We start from the raw sequence: 18,195 nt of genomic DNA on the forward strand, positions 1-18,195 counted from the left end.
AAGACAATGTTTCATCGATTCTCAAAAACTTCACGTTAGAACTGTTCAGAGGGTTTTCTTTAAAACAATATTTTTCCTTAATAAGAATATGGTAAAATGATACATCAGCTTTCATATTTTCATTTTGCATTTTAATCTTCCTTAAAATGCAAAATGAATAAAATGCATGGAAAATGCAATGAAAAAGAAGAGCAATGTTCCGTCACATTCTGCTTATGGACACATGTCATGGTTGACCCTGTCTCTTTCATTTACCCCCAGACAGCACTATGCAGAATCTTGCTGGTTTCCCCATTCCCAGTATGCACAGCTCTGCCATGGTCTGCACAGCATTTCCTTGCATTTAACTGTTGACGGGCTTACTTCCCTTTGCAGGAGGTAAGCTGTTTTAAAGATAAGAGTATACATTTCCTACCTTGCCAAGCCTTTTTCACCTAGAATACTGCATTGCATACGGTAGATGCTCAATGTTTATTCTATCAAAAGTGCTTTAGATATAAATAACAGGGGATTTAATTTCTATATAAATGTTAAAGTTGGGCATTATCTGCTATTGAAATGATATATTTTCATTCTTTTTGCAATTGCAGGAAATCGACCATGTTCTAAATTTAGAGTGTTGTCTTTTGAGTTCTATATTAGAAATTCCTTTTATTTTAAAGGCAGTCAAACAAAGCAATCCAAACTTACTTCTCTGTGTTAAGCTAACATGTGCATTTAAAAATATAATCAATATTGTGATTTTCACTAAACTAAGAAAGGTTATTCTGGAGCTACTTGGACTTTTGATATTTGAAGTAGTAATTACTTCCTCCATAAATATTACCTTGCAGAGTCAAATACTCTTTTTCCTGTTGTAATTCAACTTTTTACTTGAAGGAAGATGTCTTTCATTCACAATTTACTATGCTGTTTTATTTCATGTGGTATTTCTCTTTTTAATTTGCTTTGATAGCATTGTAAATTCTTTGAAGCATCATAATAATAATGATAGTAAATTACATTTGTTCAGTATTTATTCTGTGCCAAATATTTCATTAACCACTTTTCTATGTTATGTCATTTGATACCCACAGGAAATTTATGCTATAGGTGATTTTTATTTCTCTGTTCACACACTTTAGCTATCTATCATCTGTATCTATCAGTTTAAAATCTATTCCTATCATATCTATCACTGTCTGTCTGCTGTCATCATCCATCATCTGTCCTCAAAGCTTAGAGAGACAATTTTCTGACTGGTAAGCAGTGTGTCAGAGTAATCGTCAAGGGGGAAGACATCTCCAGACTTTGTGTACCCATTTCTTGATAGCTCTGAGTAGCCACTAACAAAACAGAACTACCATGTTTTGCATAATTGTAGACCTGAGACCTATTGTAGTGAAATCCTTGTGTTACCAAGTACAAGTACAAAGCACAAAAGTACCAAGTACAAAATCAAGTAAATTAATTACTATCAAGTTACTGCAGCTCAAACTCTGGAGAATTTCTTTGCTTTTGAATGGATGAGACAACCACTCTTAGCTGATAATCATTCACACACATTGGGAGCGAATGTTGTTGTTTAGAACTTACCGAAGCCTTGGGTTTGGTTCCAGAACTGGCTGCTGGGGTGGAAGATGGTAGGTCAGTGGACTCAGTGTTAGAAGATAAATTTACTTGTGTCTGATTTACTGGAATGGTTTCTGCTGTACTTTCGGATCCTGATTCCAGATCCTATGAAAAACGAATGCATTGGTGTGAAGGATGTGTGAGTGGTCCCTTTACCTCCCTCCGGCAATTTTCCATGTGATCTTTCTCCCAGAATACACTGATACTCTAAAGAGTTGTTGACAACTGACAATGATGTGTTACCCATAATTGTACACTATTTTGTAATAACAGTTGTACTCTTCAGAAATTCTCAAATACTTGAGAAAGAGGTAACATACTACTTACAGCTTAGTAATACTACATTCTTTAACAACTTAGAGTGAGCTGGGAGGCTCAATGGTAGGAGGTAGCTGTAGGAAGAGGTAGAAGCTGGTAAACACACCTTCCTCACTGTGACCTTGAGTAACTCACTCAACACACCTCAGGCACCAAAGTGCTGCCAAGACATCTTCACAGAACCATTATGGATGTCAAATAAGAAGGTTCTCATTTCTTCTCACCTCAATCTCTTCCCTGTTCCCATTTGACCTCCATGCTGACCCTATTACAATGGCCTGGAATCACTTAGCTCACATGTCTGTCTATTAATGAACTCTCTGGGGGCGAGGGGCAGGAGTTAAACTTTGCCATGTGTGATTCAATTCCTTTATTTGAAAATGGACATAATAATCATATGCACTTGAAGAGTTTTATAAAGGTTAAGGGAGATATATGCAAAGTGCCATGTAATTGCCACACCTAATTTTTGTTAAATGTTAGCCATTTTTATAGATATTCCCATTATTAATGTTACTGTGTCCTCTTAGTAACTGCTACACAATATGATGTCAAGACATGTCTATTGAGTGGATGCAATTATTTGGTAACCATTGTAAAGGTCATGCGTTGAATTTATCAAATGCTCTCTAAGTTATAGGTGACCTGACTGCACAGAGCATAGGTGGGGGTGGGGCCGATGCAGAGGGAGAGGAGCAAAGGCACACCTCACAGTATGCTTTTAACCTGAGAATCATGAGTTAAATCTCTCTCTATAGCTCTACATCTCAGCTTTCATGGTCCGTACGGTCGAAATATCACCTATGCTGTCACCCAGCTCTCTGGCCTTGTCCTTTGCCAGTCTATTGTTTATTACACTCTAGTCACATTGGCTCTTTGTCAGTTCTAAGATGCCAAGCTGGTTTCTACAGCAGGGACTATCCCCACGCCCTTTCTCTTCCTTTCTCCTGGTTTCCCCTATGCTGGCCCTTTTACGCCACTCAGATCTCAGCTTGAACATCCCTATCTTAGAGGAGCATTGGTTGACCCTTCAAGCCAAAGTTGTTTTCTCGTTTTTCCTTTCATTCCCTGTTTAAAATCCTATTACTTTGTTCACCTGCCATATAATATTTATATATTATCTATCTATCTATCTACCTATCTAATCTATCTCTATCATTTAATTGTCTATCAATCTCCCAACTACCTATCCACCTTCTCACTCACCTTTTTATAATCCTTGTCTGTCTCTCTTTATTAGAGTCTATGCATCACAATATCAGGGACTTCACCTGTCGTTTTTACTGATATATCCCCAGATCTTAGAATAAATAGTGCCTGGTGTATAGAAGATGATCATTAAATATAGTCTAATAAAAGGACAACTAGACTGACAAATATTAATATCGTTTTTTCTTGGTTGTCACGATAGAAGTAGTTATATGTTCTGTTATGAAATGATATACTATCAAGAGCATCGAAACTACATTTTCTTTAATTGGAAGGGTACAAAGGACACACAAAACAAAAAGTAATACTACACTCTTTAAATGTGTGTGTGAATGAATGAAATACGTAACTGTGTGAATGAAATACCTAACTGTGTGAATGAATTACGTAACTGTGTGAATGAAATACATAACTGAAATTTTTCTGATATTGGGAGTGATTTTATATCAGTGCATCTATTATTTTTGCATAGAAAATGCATATAATATTATACCTTAAGAAAAACATGACTCATTAAAATTTCAGATTGAATCAACATCTCATAGATGGTCATAATTACCAGGTAATTCATAAGCACTGAATGCACAGTCATAAGTAGCAAATAATTTATAAGCCTTTATGTGTGTCCAAAACATTTTGTATTAATTTTACCTTTCTGTTTGTGAATTGATTGGGTAAATAATAGGGTAATTTTGCATCTGGTAGCTGTGCAACGGTTCCAAGTTGAACAATTAATTTTAAAAAAATCTACCCTTTCTTGTGTTTTTACCCTACACACCACCTTCTTAAATACTCCATGAATCCCTGCTATACTGTGCTTCCAACTATGCCCAGCAGTGAGGATGTAAAGATCTCAGAGGAACGCTTACTGCGGGAGGGAACCCAGTGGGGTATGGGCCATGGCAGAGGAGCTTATGCAGTTCAATTGTGGCACAAAAGAATGTGCATCTTGTGATCACTGGATATTCAGAGCTGGAGATCACAAAAAAGGTCTTACTGGTGACCCTCCTATGGAGAAGGCAGCAGAAGCCATAATAATTCCCAGGGAACATATTCACAGCCAAATAGTAGGGAGAATTGAGTCTAGAATCTGGATATAAGATTTAAGAGGCAAGTGTTTTTGAGGGGAAGGAGAGGAGCCAGAACCAAGGAAGGAGTGAAAGTCAGGGAGGAGAGGACACTCCACCACAGCGGTTCTCAACCTGTGGGTTGTGACCCCCAGGAACTGTATTAAAGGACCGCAGCATTAGGAAGGTTGAGAACCACTGGTCTACCAGCTGAGGACCACGCAGGTGAAACTAGATTTGCCATGAAGGCTACATTGAACAGTTTGATGAGAATATTTCAGATTATATATGAAACCCACACATTGTACCCCTTGATTGCACTAATGTACACAGCTATGATTTAACAATAAAAATAAATAAATTAAAAAAAAAAGAAAGAAAAGAAACTAGATTTGCCAGATAGGAGAAGGGTGTGGAGAAACAACAGGCTGATAGCCGAGGATTAAATCAAGGAACAAATAGGAGGGGAAGAGGAAACTGAAGCCTGGCTCAGAAAGAAAAGGGTGGGCTAGGGAAATACCTGGAACAAGGTTCAAGGAAGCTTTTTGGTTTTGTTTTTAATTGTCTGCAATGAAAAGGAGTAATCTCTCCTACCCATCCCTCCCTCTCTTCCCTGTGTGCTAACACAGCAGGCTTAAACAAAGGAAAGTTATTTAATAGGTACGTGGCAGAAAGTATGTAGCATGTACACACCAAAGAGAAAAAGGATGAGAACCAATAGGAGAAGAGCAGTGGGATTTGACCCCCCAGAGAATTGGATGAGAACCAATAGGAAGATAGCAGTGGGATTTGACCCCCCAGAGAATTGGATGAGAACCAATAGGAAGATAGCAGTGGGATTTGACCCCCCAGAGAATTGGATGAGAACCAATAGGAAGATAGCAGTGGGATTTGACCCCCAGGATGGATAATTTGTGGAGCAAAGCCAGGGAGAGAATGGAAATAAACGCAGAGGTCAGCTTTGGATGGCAGAAGCCACACTTTGATTGATGGAGGGAGAAAGAAAGAAGTAAAGGGGTACCTATGGTTTTGGCAGGTGGTGTTGCTGGAAAGTCTGTGGATAGTTTTCATTTTCTATGTGAAGAGGAAGACACAGATGGAAAGAAATGAGGATGCTACAAGATAAGTGCAAAGATTGGGCAGGGGTTTGAGGAGAATGGTACCATTTTGTAATTGCTGCTTTGGGATCTAGGGGAAGATTCGGGGAGATGAGAGTGTTCTGTAGAACAGGGCTGGAAGTCTAGTTTAAGGTAGTGAAGTGATCCTGGCCAATAGTTTTTTAAGGATTTCTACAGCATAGATGAAATCTCCCAGAGAATTTTTGATATCCTCTTGATTACATGTTGACTCAAAAACAATTAGAAACTCAAACTTCCAAAATACCTGACTGATGTACCAGGGAATTCTGGTTGTGAAAACACTATTTATCTCATTTAGAAGGGAAATTTGCATTCCGGAAAAGTCTGCAGTACGTGTTTAGTGGGATAAGCATGTGTTTTGGAGGCTGAAAGATTTGGAAGTAAATCTTACCAGCTGCGTGACCTTCAGTAAATTACTCATCCTCTCTGGAGCTCAGATTTCACATTTTAGAGTTGTCAAGAGGAAAAATAAAGTAACATACGTAAAGGTTAACACTCACTCATGCTTTCACCCCCCCACCTCTGTTCATTCTGTAGGGCTGGCTTTCCTACTCAGCTCTAGCAAAAGGGTACAGGGTGGGTGAAAATAAAGCCCACAAAAGAAAAAAAATCAAACAGATCTTGGGCTGTGGTGGATCCACCAATGTACAGTCAACTTTTAAAGCTCTATGTAGGAAAACTCCTTTAAATCTTTAACCTTACCTTTATTTCAATATGTTGTTTTCATGTGAAAGTTGTTCTTAAAGACTATGTTATTCTTTACACCCTTTATTAGAGGTAGGACTTATTCTGGCATTTTCTCAGAAATATAGTAGAAGCTCTGTAAGACCCCCCAAGAGACTGTAACAAACTGGTCAACATACAGAGGTGGTCAACATAAGTAGGTCTACTGTGCTGATATGTGGACATGTGGTGCATGTCTGGTCTATGCAAATTAGGTCAACTTACGGAGGTGCTCAATGTAGGGAAATGGTCAACTACAGAGGTTCTATTGTAGTCTCAGATTTTGCAGGGGGACACTGTTCTAGTGTTTGCTTTGTCCTTCCTGCTAAACTATAAATTCACAATGGAGTTTGAGGGTGGGGCAGAGGTCGTTTGCCCTCTGAATCTGGGAGAGTACTCCCTGGTGGATGATCAAGGTCATAATTATGCCATTATAATCCTCTTATTCAATAGACAATTATCAAAAGGAATGGGAAAATGCCTGTGGAAAAAAATATTTGATGATTAAAGAATGTTAAAATTAGCTTTAAATACCAAGGAACAGAAAGAAGGAACAAGAGATGACCCAGAAAAACACCAAGATCAAAAAGGAGTTTTGAGGGTTGTAAGATACGCCTTACTCATCTTCAGCCCGGTGCTTTGTGTGAGTTAGTACAGTGCAGGGGGGTGGGGAAGAGAATTAATGGTTACTCAATATGCACTCTGAGCTATATTTGTGCAATACGTCTTAGGTTCTTTCATTTCCTCCTCCCTACAAGCCATTAATCAGGAGATAATACCTTTATTTTTTATGTGAACCTGAAGTTGAGAAATTAAATAATTTTCTTATGTTCCAGATAGTTATAACGCTGGCCTTTGAACCCAGATGAGCACACTCCAAAGTTCTTAATGTTTCCACTGTATTATTTTGCTATTTCAAATATACTTCTATTTACAGAGCCAACAATAATGGTGATGTTTCATGAGTTAGTTGACAGTTTCAATGGAGGGCAGATGACGTAGATGGACACAAATCCTAAAGTCATCCCCTATGCCAGCTTCTGTTTCTGTTTTGCCTTTGGCCTTCAACAAAGCGCCACATCTAGCAGGTAAGGGCTGTCTTCCCTTCTCAGATGGAAATAACAGTAGGGACCTGTGTTTAGCAGAAATCTGGGCTGTAGATTAATTCTAAATCTATGGAGATTAAGGAAAGTTAAACATAAGGGGAAAAGAGGGGAGATTTAAAAGAAACGAGGTCAACAATTCATACCATCAATCTGAAGAAAAAACTGTATCTCAACCCCACATTAATGGCAAAGAACTAAATGGTACCTCCAGTTGAAAAATGTGATTACTCCTGGCTTTGAAAGCATCAATGAAAATAAGTGTGAAACTTCTACACACTTTTTGCCTTCAAGATATTACTTCAATCATGTTTCCTACGTGTGGATGCCTGTTCTACTTGCTAAAACTACAGAACGTGTAAGATACCATGGCAGCACCAGGGATTTGGGGATGACACACTGTAAAGAAGGTATTTGAAATGAATCCCGAAGGGTAAGAAAAATTATCCAGAAGGTTACAAACAAAAAGAAAATTTTCATGTATATTATCTGATCTTTATTTGTTCTTCATTAATTATTATATTTTGCTTAAGCTATCAGATTCCCTTTTAATTGGCTAGAGAATGGGGATAGGGGATAGTAGTTAAATGGCATGGCTTTGGATTAAAACTAGCTGGGTTTACACGCCAGCTCTGGCACACGCAATTACTGAGCTAGTCTAGCCTTTTACACATCTGAAAAAAAATGCTATGAAGAACATTTCTTCCTAACATGTGAATGAATGTGTTAACTTATGTAGTGCACTTAGAATAGTACCTACTTTATACTAAAGTTATTTATAATTGTAGTCTGTTCATTAACTTTGAAATATTCTGCCCCACAGTCAGAATGATTTTTTTTTTTTTTTTTTGCAACTGTGTGCAGTGTACTGTTGAGTCCATCAAAGGAATTCTTTATTCTTTTTTTTTTTTTTTTTTTTTGTGATTTTTTTGGCCGGGGCTGGGTTTGAACCTGCCACCTCTGGCATATGGGACCAGCGCCCTACTCCTTGAGCCACAGGCGCCACCCTAGGAATTCTTTATTCTTTTTTTTTTTTTTTTTTTTTTTTTTGTAGAGACAGAGTCTCACTTTATGGCCCTCGGTAGAGTGCCGTGGCCTCACACAGCTCACAGCAACCTCCAACTCCTGGGCTTAAGCAATTCTCTTGCCTCAGCCTCCCGAGTAGCTGGGACTACAGGCGCCTGCCACAACGCCCGGCTATTTTTTTGGGTGCAGTTTGGCCGGGGCTGGGTTTGAACCCGCCACCCTCGGTATATGGGGCCGGCGCCTTACCGACTGAGCCACAGGCGCCGCCCTCAGAATGATTTTTGAATCATTTTAGAATCAACAGTGAAACTACCCTAACCAAAGACTTTGATATAGTATAGTTCTATTTCATCAGGGGCACAAATTTATATAAATGATTTTCCACTTACTTGCCCTCAGGTTAATATAAATTTATTGACTGCATATTTTTGTTCTTGTACAATATAAAGTAGTAGATTAATTAAAAAGGGACTCACGGCTTAAATATAAATAAACTCTACCATCACATTTGCTAAATCTGCACAAACTAAGCCATTTACTATGAGGCTAATATTACATATGTGAAGTATATCATCAATCCTAGAATCTATACCTTTCAAATTTTGAGTGTGAGACTCTCAGAGGAGCGTCTGTCTCACTATCAAATTGTTCCACAGTAGAATAAAATTCTGAGCTCTGTCCTAATCATTATTATTTCACCAAGTGAATTTTAGAGTGTTCTCAAGTTAATCTCATCTAAATTCTTTCTTAGGGGTGGCACCCGTAGCTCAGTGGGTAGGGTGCTGGCCACATACACTGAGGCTGGCAGGTTCGAACCCAGCTTGGGCCAGCTAAAACAACAATGACAACTGCAACAACAACAAAAATAGCCAGGTATTGTGGTGGGCACCTGTAGTTCCAGCTACTTGGGAGGCTGAGGCAAGAGAATCGCTTAAGCCCAAGAGTCTGAGGTTGCTGTGCGCTGTGATGCCATGGCACTCTACCAAGAGCAACAGCTTGAGACTGTTTAAAAAAAAAATTCTTTCTTAGAGTAAGCTGGTTCAGTGAACGTCCATTTATCCCTCTATCCACCTATCCACCCACACTCATCCATCTATTCATCTACCCTTGTAGCAAATATTTGGGGTGTAGTAAGCATCTTCTACACACGATGTAAATTTGTGGAATACTGAAAGTAAATCACTAAACAAGGTAGCCATGGTACTTGATAATGGACTTTACATCATATCAGAGAAGACTGATAATGAAGGTAGAGTTCACCACTAGCAAGGATAATTTCCCAAGATGACCCCTCTTCCTGTTTCATGATAATCTTTTTCTTTTACATTACGCATCACTCATTTCTTTACAGAATTTCTGCATGAGAAGTATCTGAGTGATCTTTGAGGGGCTCTATGAGGGTCAAATATCGGTGGTTGCCATTAAGAACGATGTCTCAGTTACAAGAGGGACCGTGCAACGCAGAGCTGTGATTCTCAGGAGCAAAGAAGGAGAAAGTGGGAAGCTCACGGGAACATGGCGCCGCAGGTTGGTGGGCGTGCTTGATGGGGAGGAGCTGGCGCTGAGAGCATTCTCAATGTCCTGATCGAGCTGGTCCAGTTTCATAATCAGCAGCACCATGGAGTCCAGCCGCGCCCGATCTCGGTCCTCTCTTACTTCCTGAGGAACAGAACATGTTGTTACTGCATCTGAAAGGCCATTTCTTGGAAAGAATAAAAAGTTCCCTGTTCTTCAGTGTGACAAAAGGGACACTGGATAATAGGCAGTCTTTTACTCTAGGGGAAGAGAAGTTCTATTCTGCATCATCAATGGGCTCTTCATTGAGAAGATACTGACCTGGTGCCAAGAAAACATCTGACATGAATATTAAATATATATTTCACAAAGAAACGTGCAGTGAAAAAGAAATACAACAGCAGCGAGGGGTGCTATGTATTTACTGATTCCCAATTAACTATTCTGGAGACAATTGCTTACATTACTCTTCTTTTTCTTCAGAGTACAAAGCAATTATTTGTGAGGTACTAATAATGGTTTGTGGTTAGACATTGAAAATGCTTGTGAGAGACTATTTTTGGAAGCATCTTCTGGAATATAGTACAAAAAGACGGGAAAGAAATGGAAGTGAAGGGCGTTTTTGGTTCATGCAGGCGGCGGGTTTCCTTGCTTGGGGGCATTTATCCATCCCTGCTCCAAGCGTGTCCTCTCCAATGTCTCCTGTCTCAAGTTTCTTTCCCTTTGAAATAGTTTTGCAAAAAAGCTCCCACACAATAATGGTTTCATAAACTAGCATGGTTACTTGGTCTCAATTCTCTGCAATGCAGACACACACTTACGGACGTACTTGTGTTTGCAGGTGTAGTGAATGCTTCTTATTAAACATGCAGAGGTCCTCAAACTTTTTAAACATGGGGCCAGTTCACTGTCCCTCAGACCGTTGGAGGGCCAGACTATAGTTCTTAAAAAAAAACACTATAAACAAATTTCCTATGCACACTGCACATATCTTATTTTGAAGTAAAAAAATAAAACGGGAACAAATACGATCACACCGCCTCATGTGGCCCGCGGGCCGTAGTTTGAGGACCCCTGATAGAGTTACAGCATCATGACTCCACTATTCTTGTGCGTTCAAATCAAGTCAATTAGTATCAGGAATCTAAATCCCTGTCTTGTGCAAGGTATCAGGATTGGCTATGGCATTGGGTGGAAGACAATAGTAACAACATCCACACAACAAAACAGGGAAAGCGCAGTTAGATGTTCCAGAAGAAAAAACATAGTGAGGGTTGTCATGGAGGCAGGGAAGGCCTTTTAGAGGCAAGGCATCATTTTTGATTCATGTTGCCATCTTCCCATCTGCCTATTTATCAGGGTGAAATTAGCTTTAAAAGAAACTTAAAGAGGAAAACCTGTGTTGACAAAAGCCTGAGGTTAGCAATAGAAGGGTAGCAGACTGGGGGCTTGACTTTGGTGATGGTTATTCATGGGATGAAAGTGATAACTGCATGAGTCAGACCAGTTATTTATTTATCGATTTAATTGGAAGCATTTCTTTTGATTCTTCTAAGTCCCTCAGCCACTATCAAAAGGCATCTCCCAAAGAACAGGGACTAGGGAAATTTTTTAGATTTAATTTAATTCTCCTGGGCTCTCTATGTCTTGAATAGCTAGAGCAGATTGTTAGTATTACACAGGCATTGTCTTTCAGATGTGAATAATTATTTTGTCAGATGAAGTTGATCAGGGAACCAATTAAGCTAACACTGGGTAAATTATTCAAGTGAACTGAATTTATGATTTGTTTAACAGATTAATGCAATTGAAGAGCTAGTCCTATTTTGACAAGCTTACTTTGGAGAAAAAATTAAGAATTATTTTGAGATATACTAATTCCTTCAGAATACTATGCCATTGTTATGACTCCATTTCCCTCTGCTGTCTAAAATATTTAATGAGGTTCTGACAGAGTATTACAAACGTTTGTCATCATGAGGTATTATTGTACTTAAAAGGGTCCCTGATATTTGCAACAGACCTGATCCTTGGGGTAGACCGTATTGCTCAATGCGACAGAACTTTGTTACTTTCAAAGAGTGTTATTTACAGTAAAATCTTGTTTATAGCTTAAGATAGAGTCCCAGAAATATTAGAGATTATTAGGTTAACTGCCTTCTAAATATTCTAGAAAATGGAAAAATTCTACTGATAATTAACTAAATCCCTTTAATTACTCTTCCAATAGGTTTGGTTATATGATTTTCTTTACTCTTAAACCAAAGTTGTGCTTGGCAAGATGACGTTCTTTGCATCTCAGTATGTGTGTGACTGTTTTTTCATTTCTCAGTTATAGCAGCATAACTAGACTTGTCTGCCTGGCAGACATAGAGTCAAGTTATACACGGTGTACATAATGTATTTTCAGTAATAATAATAATGAAATCAATAGGAGCTGGTGAAATAATACCTCCCAAAGCCTTAGAAAATATATCTTGATATTTTTTAGCTACTGAGTTAATGTTGGATAAAGTGGCGTATTCTGCAGCTATCCTAGACAGACCAGCAGTAGTCTCAGACACGATTTATTTTTGAATTAACTGGATGCTGAGATTGTGCTCTCAAAACATTTTCAAATCCATGGGCTGAGTATCAAATTATTTCAAATGATCTGCCAAGAGAATAAAACCAAACAATCATGCTGTATGATATTTCTTTAGAGAAATGAGCTTATTTCTCTTCCCCATCCTTCTTGGATACTTTTAAATTCACCACCCATTACATTCAGCCTGAAATGTCAAGGAGATAGACCAGGATCCTATGTCACACAGGCATAAAACTTCATAAAGTTGAGTGATTACAAATCTGATGCTTTGGATAAATATCATTTCTCTTGTTTTTAAAGCCTATCTATTAATATTTCACAAAGTTTTAACCTTTCATATGTTGATGGCTAAACGCCAGCATATAGTTCATGTCTGCAAACAGAGCAGTGGATTTGCAAATTTTGGCTGGACTGACTTCTACAGTGGACTTAAAAAAAAAAAAAAACAACAAACTTGTCACTGTAGTCCGTGTAGAGGAACCATTTAATACCGGAAGCTGCCCACTAATTATGCTAGTATTTCAGTAACTTAATCTCTGCAAATCAAGACCAAGGTGTTACTGTCTCTTCCCTTCTGTCTCCCATCTGTCACTATTGTTCCAGGCTAAGCTCTATTAAAGAGACTGAATATCCATCAGTGAACAGGACAGTTCAGATCCCTGCTTTCCTCAATACTATAGTCAACTATGTGAAGATGGATGGTGAAAGTCAACAAATTCTTAAGTAAGACAGCTTCAAATGCAAACAGTTTAAGAAAAAAATAAGTAGGCTAATGAGATCTCTCCTAAATGCTTTTTATAGCCTGGCCAGAGAAGAGCTTTAAGCAAAAGTGAAAGTTAAACCATATTGGTGGGGGATGAGATGGAGGAGATGAGAAAGAGAAAGGGGTAAAGATAGAAAGAGAGGATCATAAAAAAGATTAAAGATGTTAAAAGAGAAAGGGAGAGGGGGAGGGAGCTCATAGTAATCCAGAATGAGGCTGGTACCTCCCCTTAACAAGAGGATCCTTGTGGGTTGGGTTTTTTTTTTTTTTTGTAGTGGCTTCTTTCTTTCCCTTCCTTGCCCTACCCATTATTTATGGTAGTAGAATTCCTTAAAATTAACTATAATTAACACATTTTAATATTCATATTTTTTATTAAGTTAAAACACTTCTTTAAGTTACTCAATGTACCTCTTGGATACTTCAATTAGTATCTACGAGTTGAGAAATACAGACGTTCAAACAAGATGGCAGCTACCACAACGTGGGCAGGGCGGCCTCACCAGAAACTCATAGTCTAGCACTCTGACATTGGACTTCCAGTCTCCAGAAATAGGAGGAAATAAATGTCTGTTGTTTAAAAAAAAAATAAGAAAAAAGAAAGAAAGGAAAGGAAAGAAAAGAAAGGAAGACATTCAAGACTACAGTTATTGGATCCAGTGCCCTGATTTTGCAGATGAGGAAATTGAACTTCAGGGAGTTTTCAAAATCTAGGTCACTCCTCCTTTGGTAAAGCCTAGACGAGAGCCTGGCTCTTCCCACTCCCTACCCTCCACTGTGGTTTCCTTTCACGGGTGACATTTTACATTTCTTACCCCCCTGGGCATCATGTATTCTGTCCTCAATTCTTGCATCCTGGTTTCCATTCCTGCTGACATAGAGAACCCATGTTGATAAAGAACATCAGTGACCACAACCATTACCGTGAGGAACCTCTGAAGTTGTCTTGACCAGTTCTTTAAACTTAATTTAACAAACTTTCAAGATATGTTTATTAGCCACCTACTATTTTCCCAGGAAGCAACTGATTTCATATTTGCATAGCTGTGGTCTTTAGAAATGTTACAATGTCAAATTCTGCCTTCCTCTAACTTCCCAGCTTCTCCCTCCATAACCAGACAGAATCAGCAGTGTCTACGTTCCATCAGATTTTCTAATATTGGAACTATGTTGTTCCCCATTTTCTTCTTGTTCTAGGTGAATTATTCTCAATTCTCTTAATTATTTTTCATAAGGCGTGTTTTCAAATCCTCGTTAGCTCGGTTTACTCTTCTCTGGATGTGGCTTAATTCTATCAATGACTCCGTTAATGGCTGGGGCCCGGAATTAAATATATTACTCATCATGTTCTCTGATCAGGGCAGAATAGGCAATACTTCCCTGTGGTCTGTACACACTCTTGAATGAAGCCTGAGAGTCTAGTGCCTGTTTAGAACATGAACAAGATATTCTAATGGGATAGCTACAATCTGCTTTTTTAATGAGGAAAAAGGATTTAGTTGAGCTGAACTTGAGTCAACAGTGTGATATATGTCTCTTTTCCCTGATAATGCGCCTGGGTAGTGCTAAGAACAGAAACATCCTGTTGCTTTGAGACTGCAACCAGCTGTTGTCGAAGTATAGATAATACATGTAGCTGCTGTGGGAAAAAATGTGCAGTTTATCCCCTTCAGACACAGGTCAGTAGATATGAGGCAAATTAGGAGAGCGACTTCAATTCACTCTGACTCGTCAAAACACTAGTATGGCCAAATTCCATAATGGTCACCTGCAAATCGGAAAGATGTTCTTTATTTACTCTGAAGAGCTATTGAGTTCCTGGGCAGTGAAGTTCCTTTGATTGCTGGGGAATCTGGGGAAAATAAACAAGAGTTTCCAGAGAGTCACTCTTTTCAACAAGCCTTAGCGTTGTTAAGGCTTAACCAACAGTGGCCTCCACCACCAGGCTTTCTTTCCATCAGGGAAAGATAATCCCAACATTCCTCTTTCTGCAAATGCTTTTAGTCGAACAACACAGAACACATCACACCACACAAGGTCGTGGTGAAGAGGTGCAAGTTACTGGACATTTTACAGACTAGAGAAAGGCAAAGTCCAGAAAAGAGAGTGCTTCACCTAGAGACACACGAATTCGGTTTTTCTGTTGGCAGCATTTGGAAGAGAACCAAAAAATTCAGGAAAATGCCTGGACACTCCCAATACCCGGGAATGCTTGGTTCCCCGAATATAGCATTGCCTCAATGCTCTGGTTGTCGATGAGCTGTGGCATCATGCAGATAGTCATAATAAATTAAAAGCTAGACCAGGAATAGAACTAACACTTCCTGATCCTTAATTCAAGGTTCTGGCCCTGACGCTGTCTTCAATGCCATATACAACTTACTAGCTATTCTGGGCTGGTAATTCTCCTTGCTCAGCTGTGAAAGAAAGGGACCTTTTAGCAAAGGCTTGGCTCAGCTTCCTCTTAAAGTATTTGATCTGCAGCCAGCTAGACTAGTATAAAATCTCATATTAGTGTTATACATTTCATGTGACAATAAATTTCTCATTCTAGACTTTCCTGTCTTAAAATAATATCCTGTTTAAAAAACCAGAAAGTTATTAAATCTTTTTTTTTTTTTTCCTGAGGAGCAGTGAAGATTTTCATCTGATTTGACAGCCAGAAGCTAAAGATAACGTAATTATCCTATGCCAGAATTTCTAGGCAAGTTAAATAAGTCACTCTTAATTTTTATCATGCTGTGTTTCAACATGAAATTTATGTAGACGGAGAGGAAATAAACAAACAACTCTCTCCTATTTGCCAGTTATATTCCGTTCAACCCCAAATTCTCGTTTTATTATCTTATACTTACTTTACTTAAATTAATTCTTAATTAATCATATGTGCTAATTCCATTGCAATATTAGATATTACTTAAAACTGCTACAAGGAATCTTTCTTTTTCTTTTTTTTTTTCTTTTCTTTTCTTTTTTGCAGTTTTTGGCCAGGGCCGGGTTTGAACTCGCCACCTCCGGTATATGGGGCTGGTGCCCTACTCACTGAGCAACAGGTGTCGCCCCCAACAAGGAATCTTTTAAATGACATGTAATCATTAATGATCATATCATGGCTTTATATTAAGTGTTCATATTGTCTCCTATTAATCTGCTTCCACTTACAAGCCGTGGTGAAGAAAACTGGGTTATCTTTTGCTAGATTTTTTAACTCTAGCCTTCAAATGGAACATTCATTAGCTGCAACTGTTGTAAATGGCCTAAATAGTTTTAAAGGACATCTATGCAGCTGGTCCTCAGGATTGCTCAGAAGTGGCAGGTGTGAATTTGGGGGAGAAATGAGTGGGTAGCAATTCCTCTCTCTCCCAGGGAAATCTGAGGATAACTTCCTCCATGTACTTCAAAGGCTCATTTTGGAGAGTAGGCTATAATTTCTACCTAAATATAATAATTTGATAAGCATTCTGAAATGAGTCTTCATTTAATGTGCTAAAGGTGAAGACTGACACTCAGGTCAGTAAATACACCAAAGAACACAGGGTCATCCTTTGAGCTGATTATTTGGTCTGTGCCATCACACCTGCGTGATATCTGCAAATAACTCCAGGGTTTTGTTGTTGTTTTGTCTTTTAAGAATTCTCAACAATTATTCACTTTGGTTCAGGTTTTAAAGAAGATTGGACATTTCTTGGTTTGAAAACATGAGATAACCATGTATTTAACAGTAAAATTTTATACACATTTTAGGAATATTATGACGATATTTCTTTTGCCATGAACAATGGAAGTAAAATTTTATTTCTTTTTCCTAAAACTATGTCACTCTGTACTGTCCTGAGTTCTGACTAATTTTCTAGTGTCACTCTCATCACTGTCTCTGACACTGAGTCCAACCACTCCATTTTCCTTAATATTTTTAGTTATGAATTTTACCACTGTTATCTTCCTTAGTATTTTTGAAGTTGCATTTTTATTTTTTACATATAAGTACTACCAAATATGCAAATAATAATGTGATATGTTTCCAACATATCTTAAATTGCAGAATTAACAAAATAAGAATCCTTATGCTGTCTGGTGTAATCTCAATGCACACGTTCTGTAGGTGTTCTGCACACGAAATGCTGTGCTGTAGGTAGAGACCTGCTTTTGACTTTTTAAATATACCATGTTCTCCTTCATTTGCAACTAGCATTGCCAGATTTCAAGATAAAATTATAGGATGTCCAATACTTGAATGACAGATAAACACAAACTAATTTTTTACTATAAATATTTCCAGATATTTCATAGGAAAAGATGCATTGAATATACTGATACGAAAACACTTTTGTTGTTTATCTGAAGCTAAAATGTAACCAGGCATCCTATATTTTATCTGGCAACTCTATTTTTGATCCATGAATTGTAATAACGTTTCCTTGGTTCAGCACACTTACCTGTGCCTGGGTATATCAGAGCAACCTTTGGTTTCACGTGCAAAGTTAAGCTAATACAGAAGTTTTTCACAGGCTTGTTTTCTTGAATGAATTAAGCAGTAATTTACTCTCAAGTTTGGTATTACAACTTTAGTGAATGGAAATATTCTTTTCTCAGTATTTTATTTTATGTGACAATCCTAAGCAAATTTAAGAGTTGCCTTTTTGGTTTTTCTTTAGCAACAAAATGTGAAAAGTACACGTGGATGCTCTTGTGATCTTTTCAGAATTTCGTATTTACTTAAATTGCAAATGCTTTGCATTGAATCTTCTGCGAGTAAGTGCAGAATAAATATTTCGTCATCTATTTTCTCATTACTATCATGTGAGATGTGCCTATGGCTTTTCTTGACATTAATGAAGAATCTTTGCATTGAAAAAATATGGGAAATTCTGTGGCCCAATTCTCTCTTTTTTTTTTTTTTCTGATGAGAAAAATTACTCCAGGAAGCATAAGACTCTCTAAAGGCTCCACACTTAGTTAATGGCATCTTGGAAACTCCATGACTCCTGACTCAGTTTACCTTTTCTTCTTATCACCCAAGTAGCTGTTGGCACTTTTAGGTCTACAAGGTACTTCCTTCAATTCTACACGTGGCTCCCAAGAATATATTCTCCACAATAATCTAAATGCATTTAGAGATCTGGTTTGAATACGT

The 18,195-nt window shown here is 38.2% G+C and overlaps 1 protein-coding gene across 2 annotated transcripts in view; it reads right to left on the minus strand.

Annotated features, from left to right (window-relative positions):
* The window catches only part of DLC1 (DLC1 Rho GTPase activating protein), a 418,657-nt gene that overhangs the window by 280,395 nt on the left and 120,067 nt on the right, over window positions 1–18,195 (minus strand). For both annotated transcript variants that reach the window (XM_053578336.1, XM_053578337.1), the window contains exons 3-4: window positions 9,706–9,855; window positions 1,576–1,716 (exon numbers count right to left, since the gene is read on the minus strand). In XM_053578336.1, coding sequence (XP_053434311.1) covers window positions 1,576–1,716; window positions 9,706–9,855 — 291 coding nt within the window. The remainder of the gene's footprint in view (window positions 1–1,575; window positions 1,717–9,705; window positions 9,856–18,195) is intronic.

The sequence above is a fragment of the Nycticebus coucang genome, chromosome 24, assembly GCF_027406575.1.
Source record: "Nycticebus coucang isolate mNycCou1 chromosome 24, mNycCou1.pri, whole genome shotgun sequence".
NCBI classification, from domain to species: domain Eukaryota; kingdom Metazoa; phylum Chordata; class Mammalia; order Primates; family Lorisidae; genus Nycticebus; species Nycticebus coucang.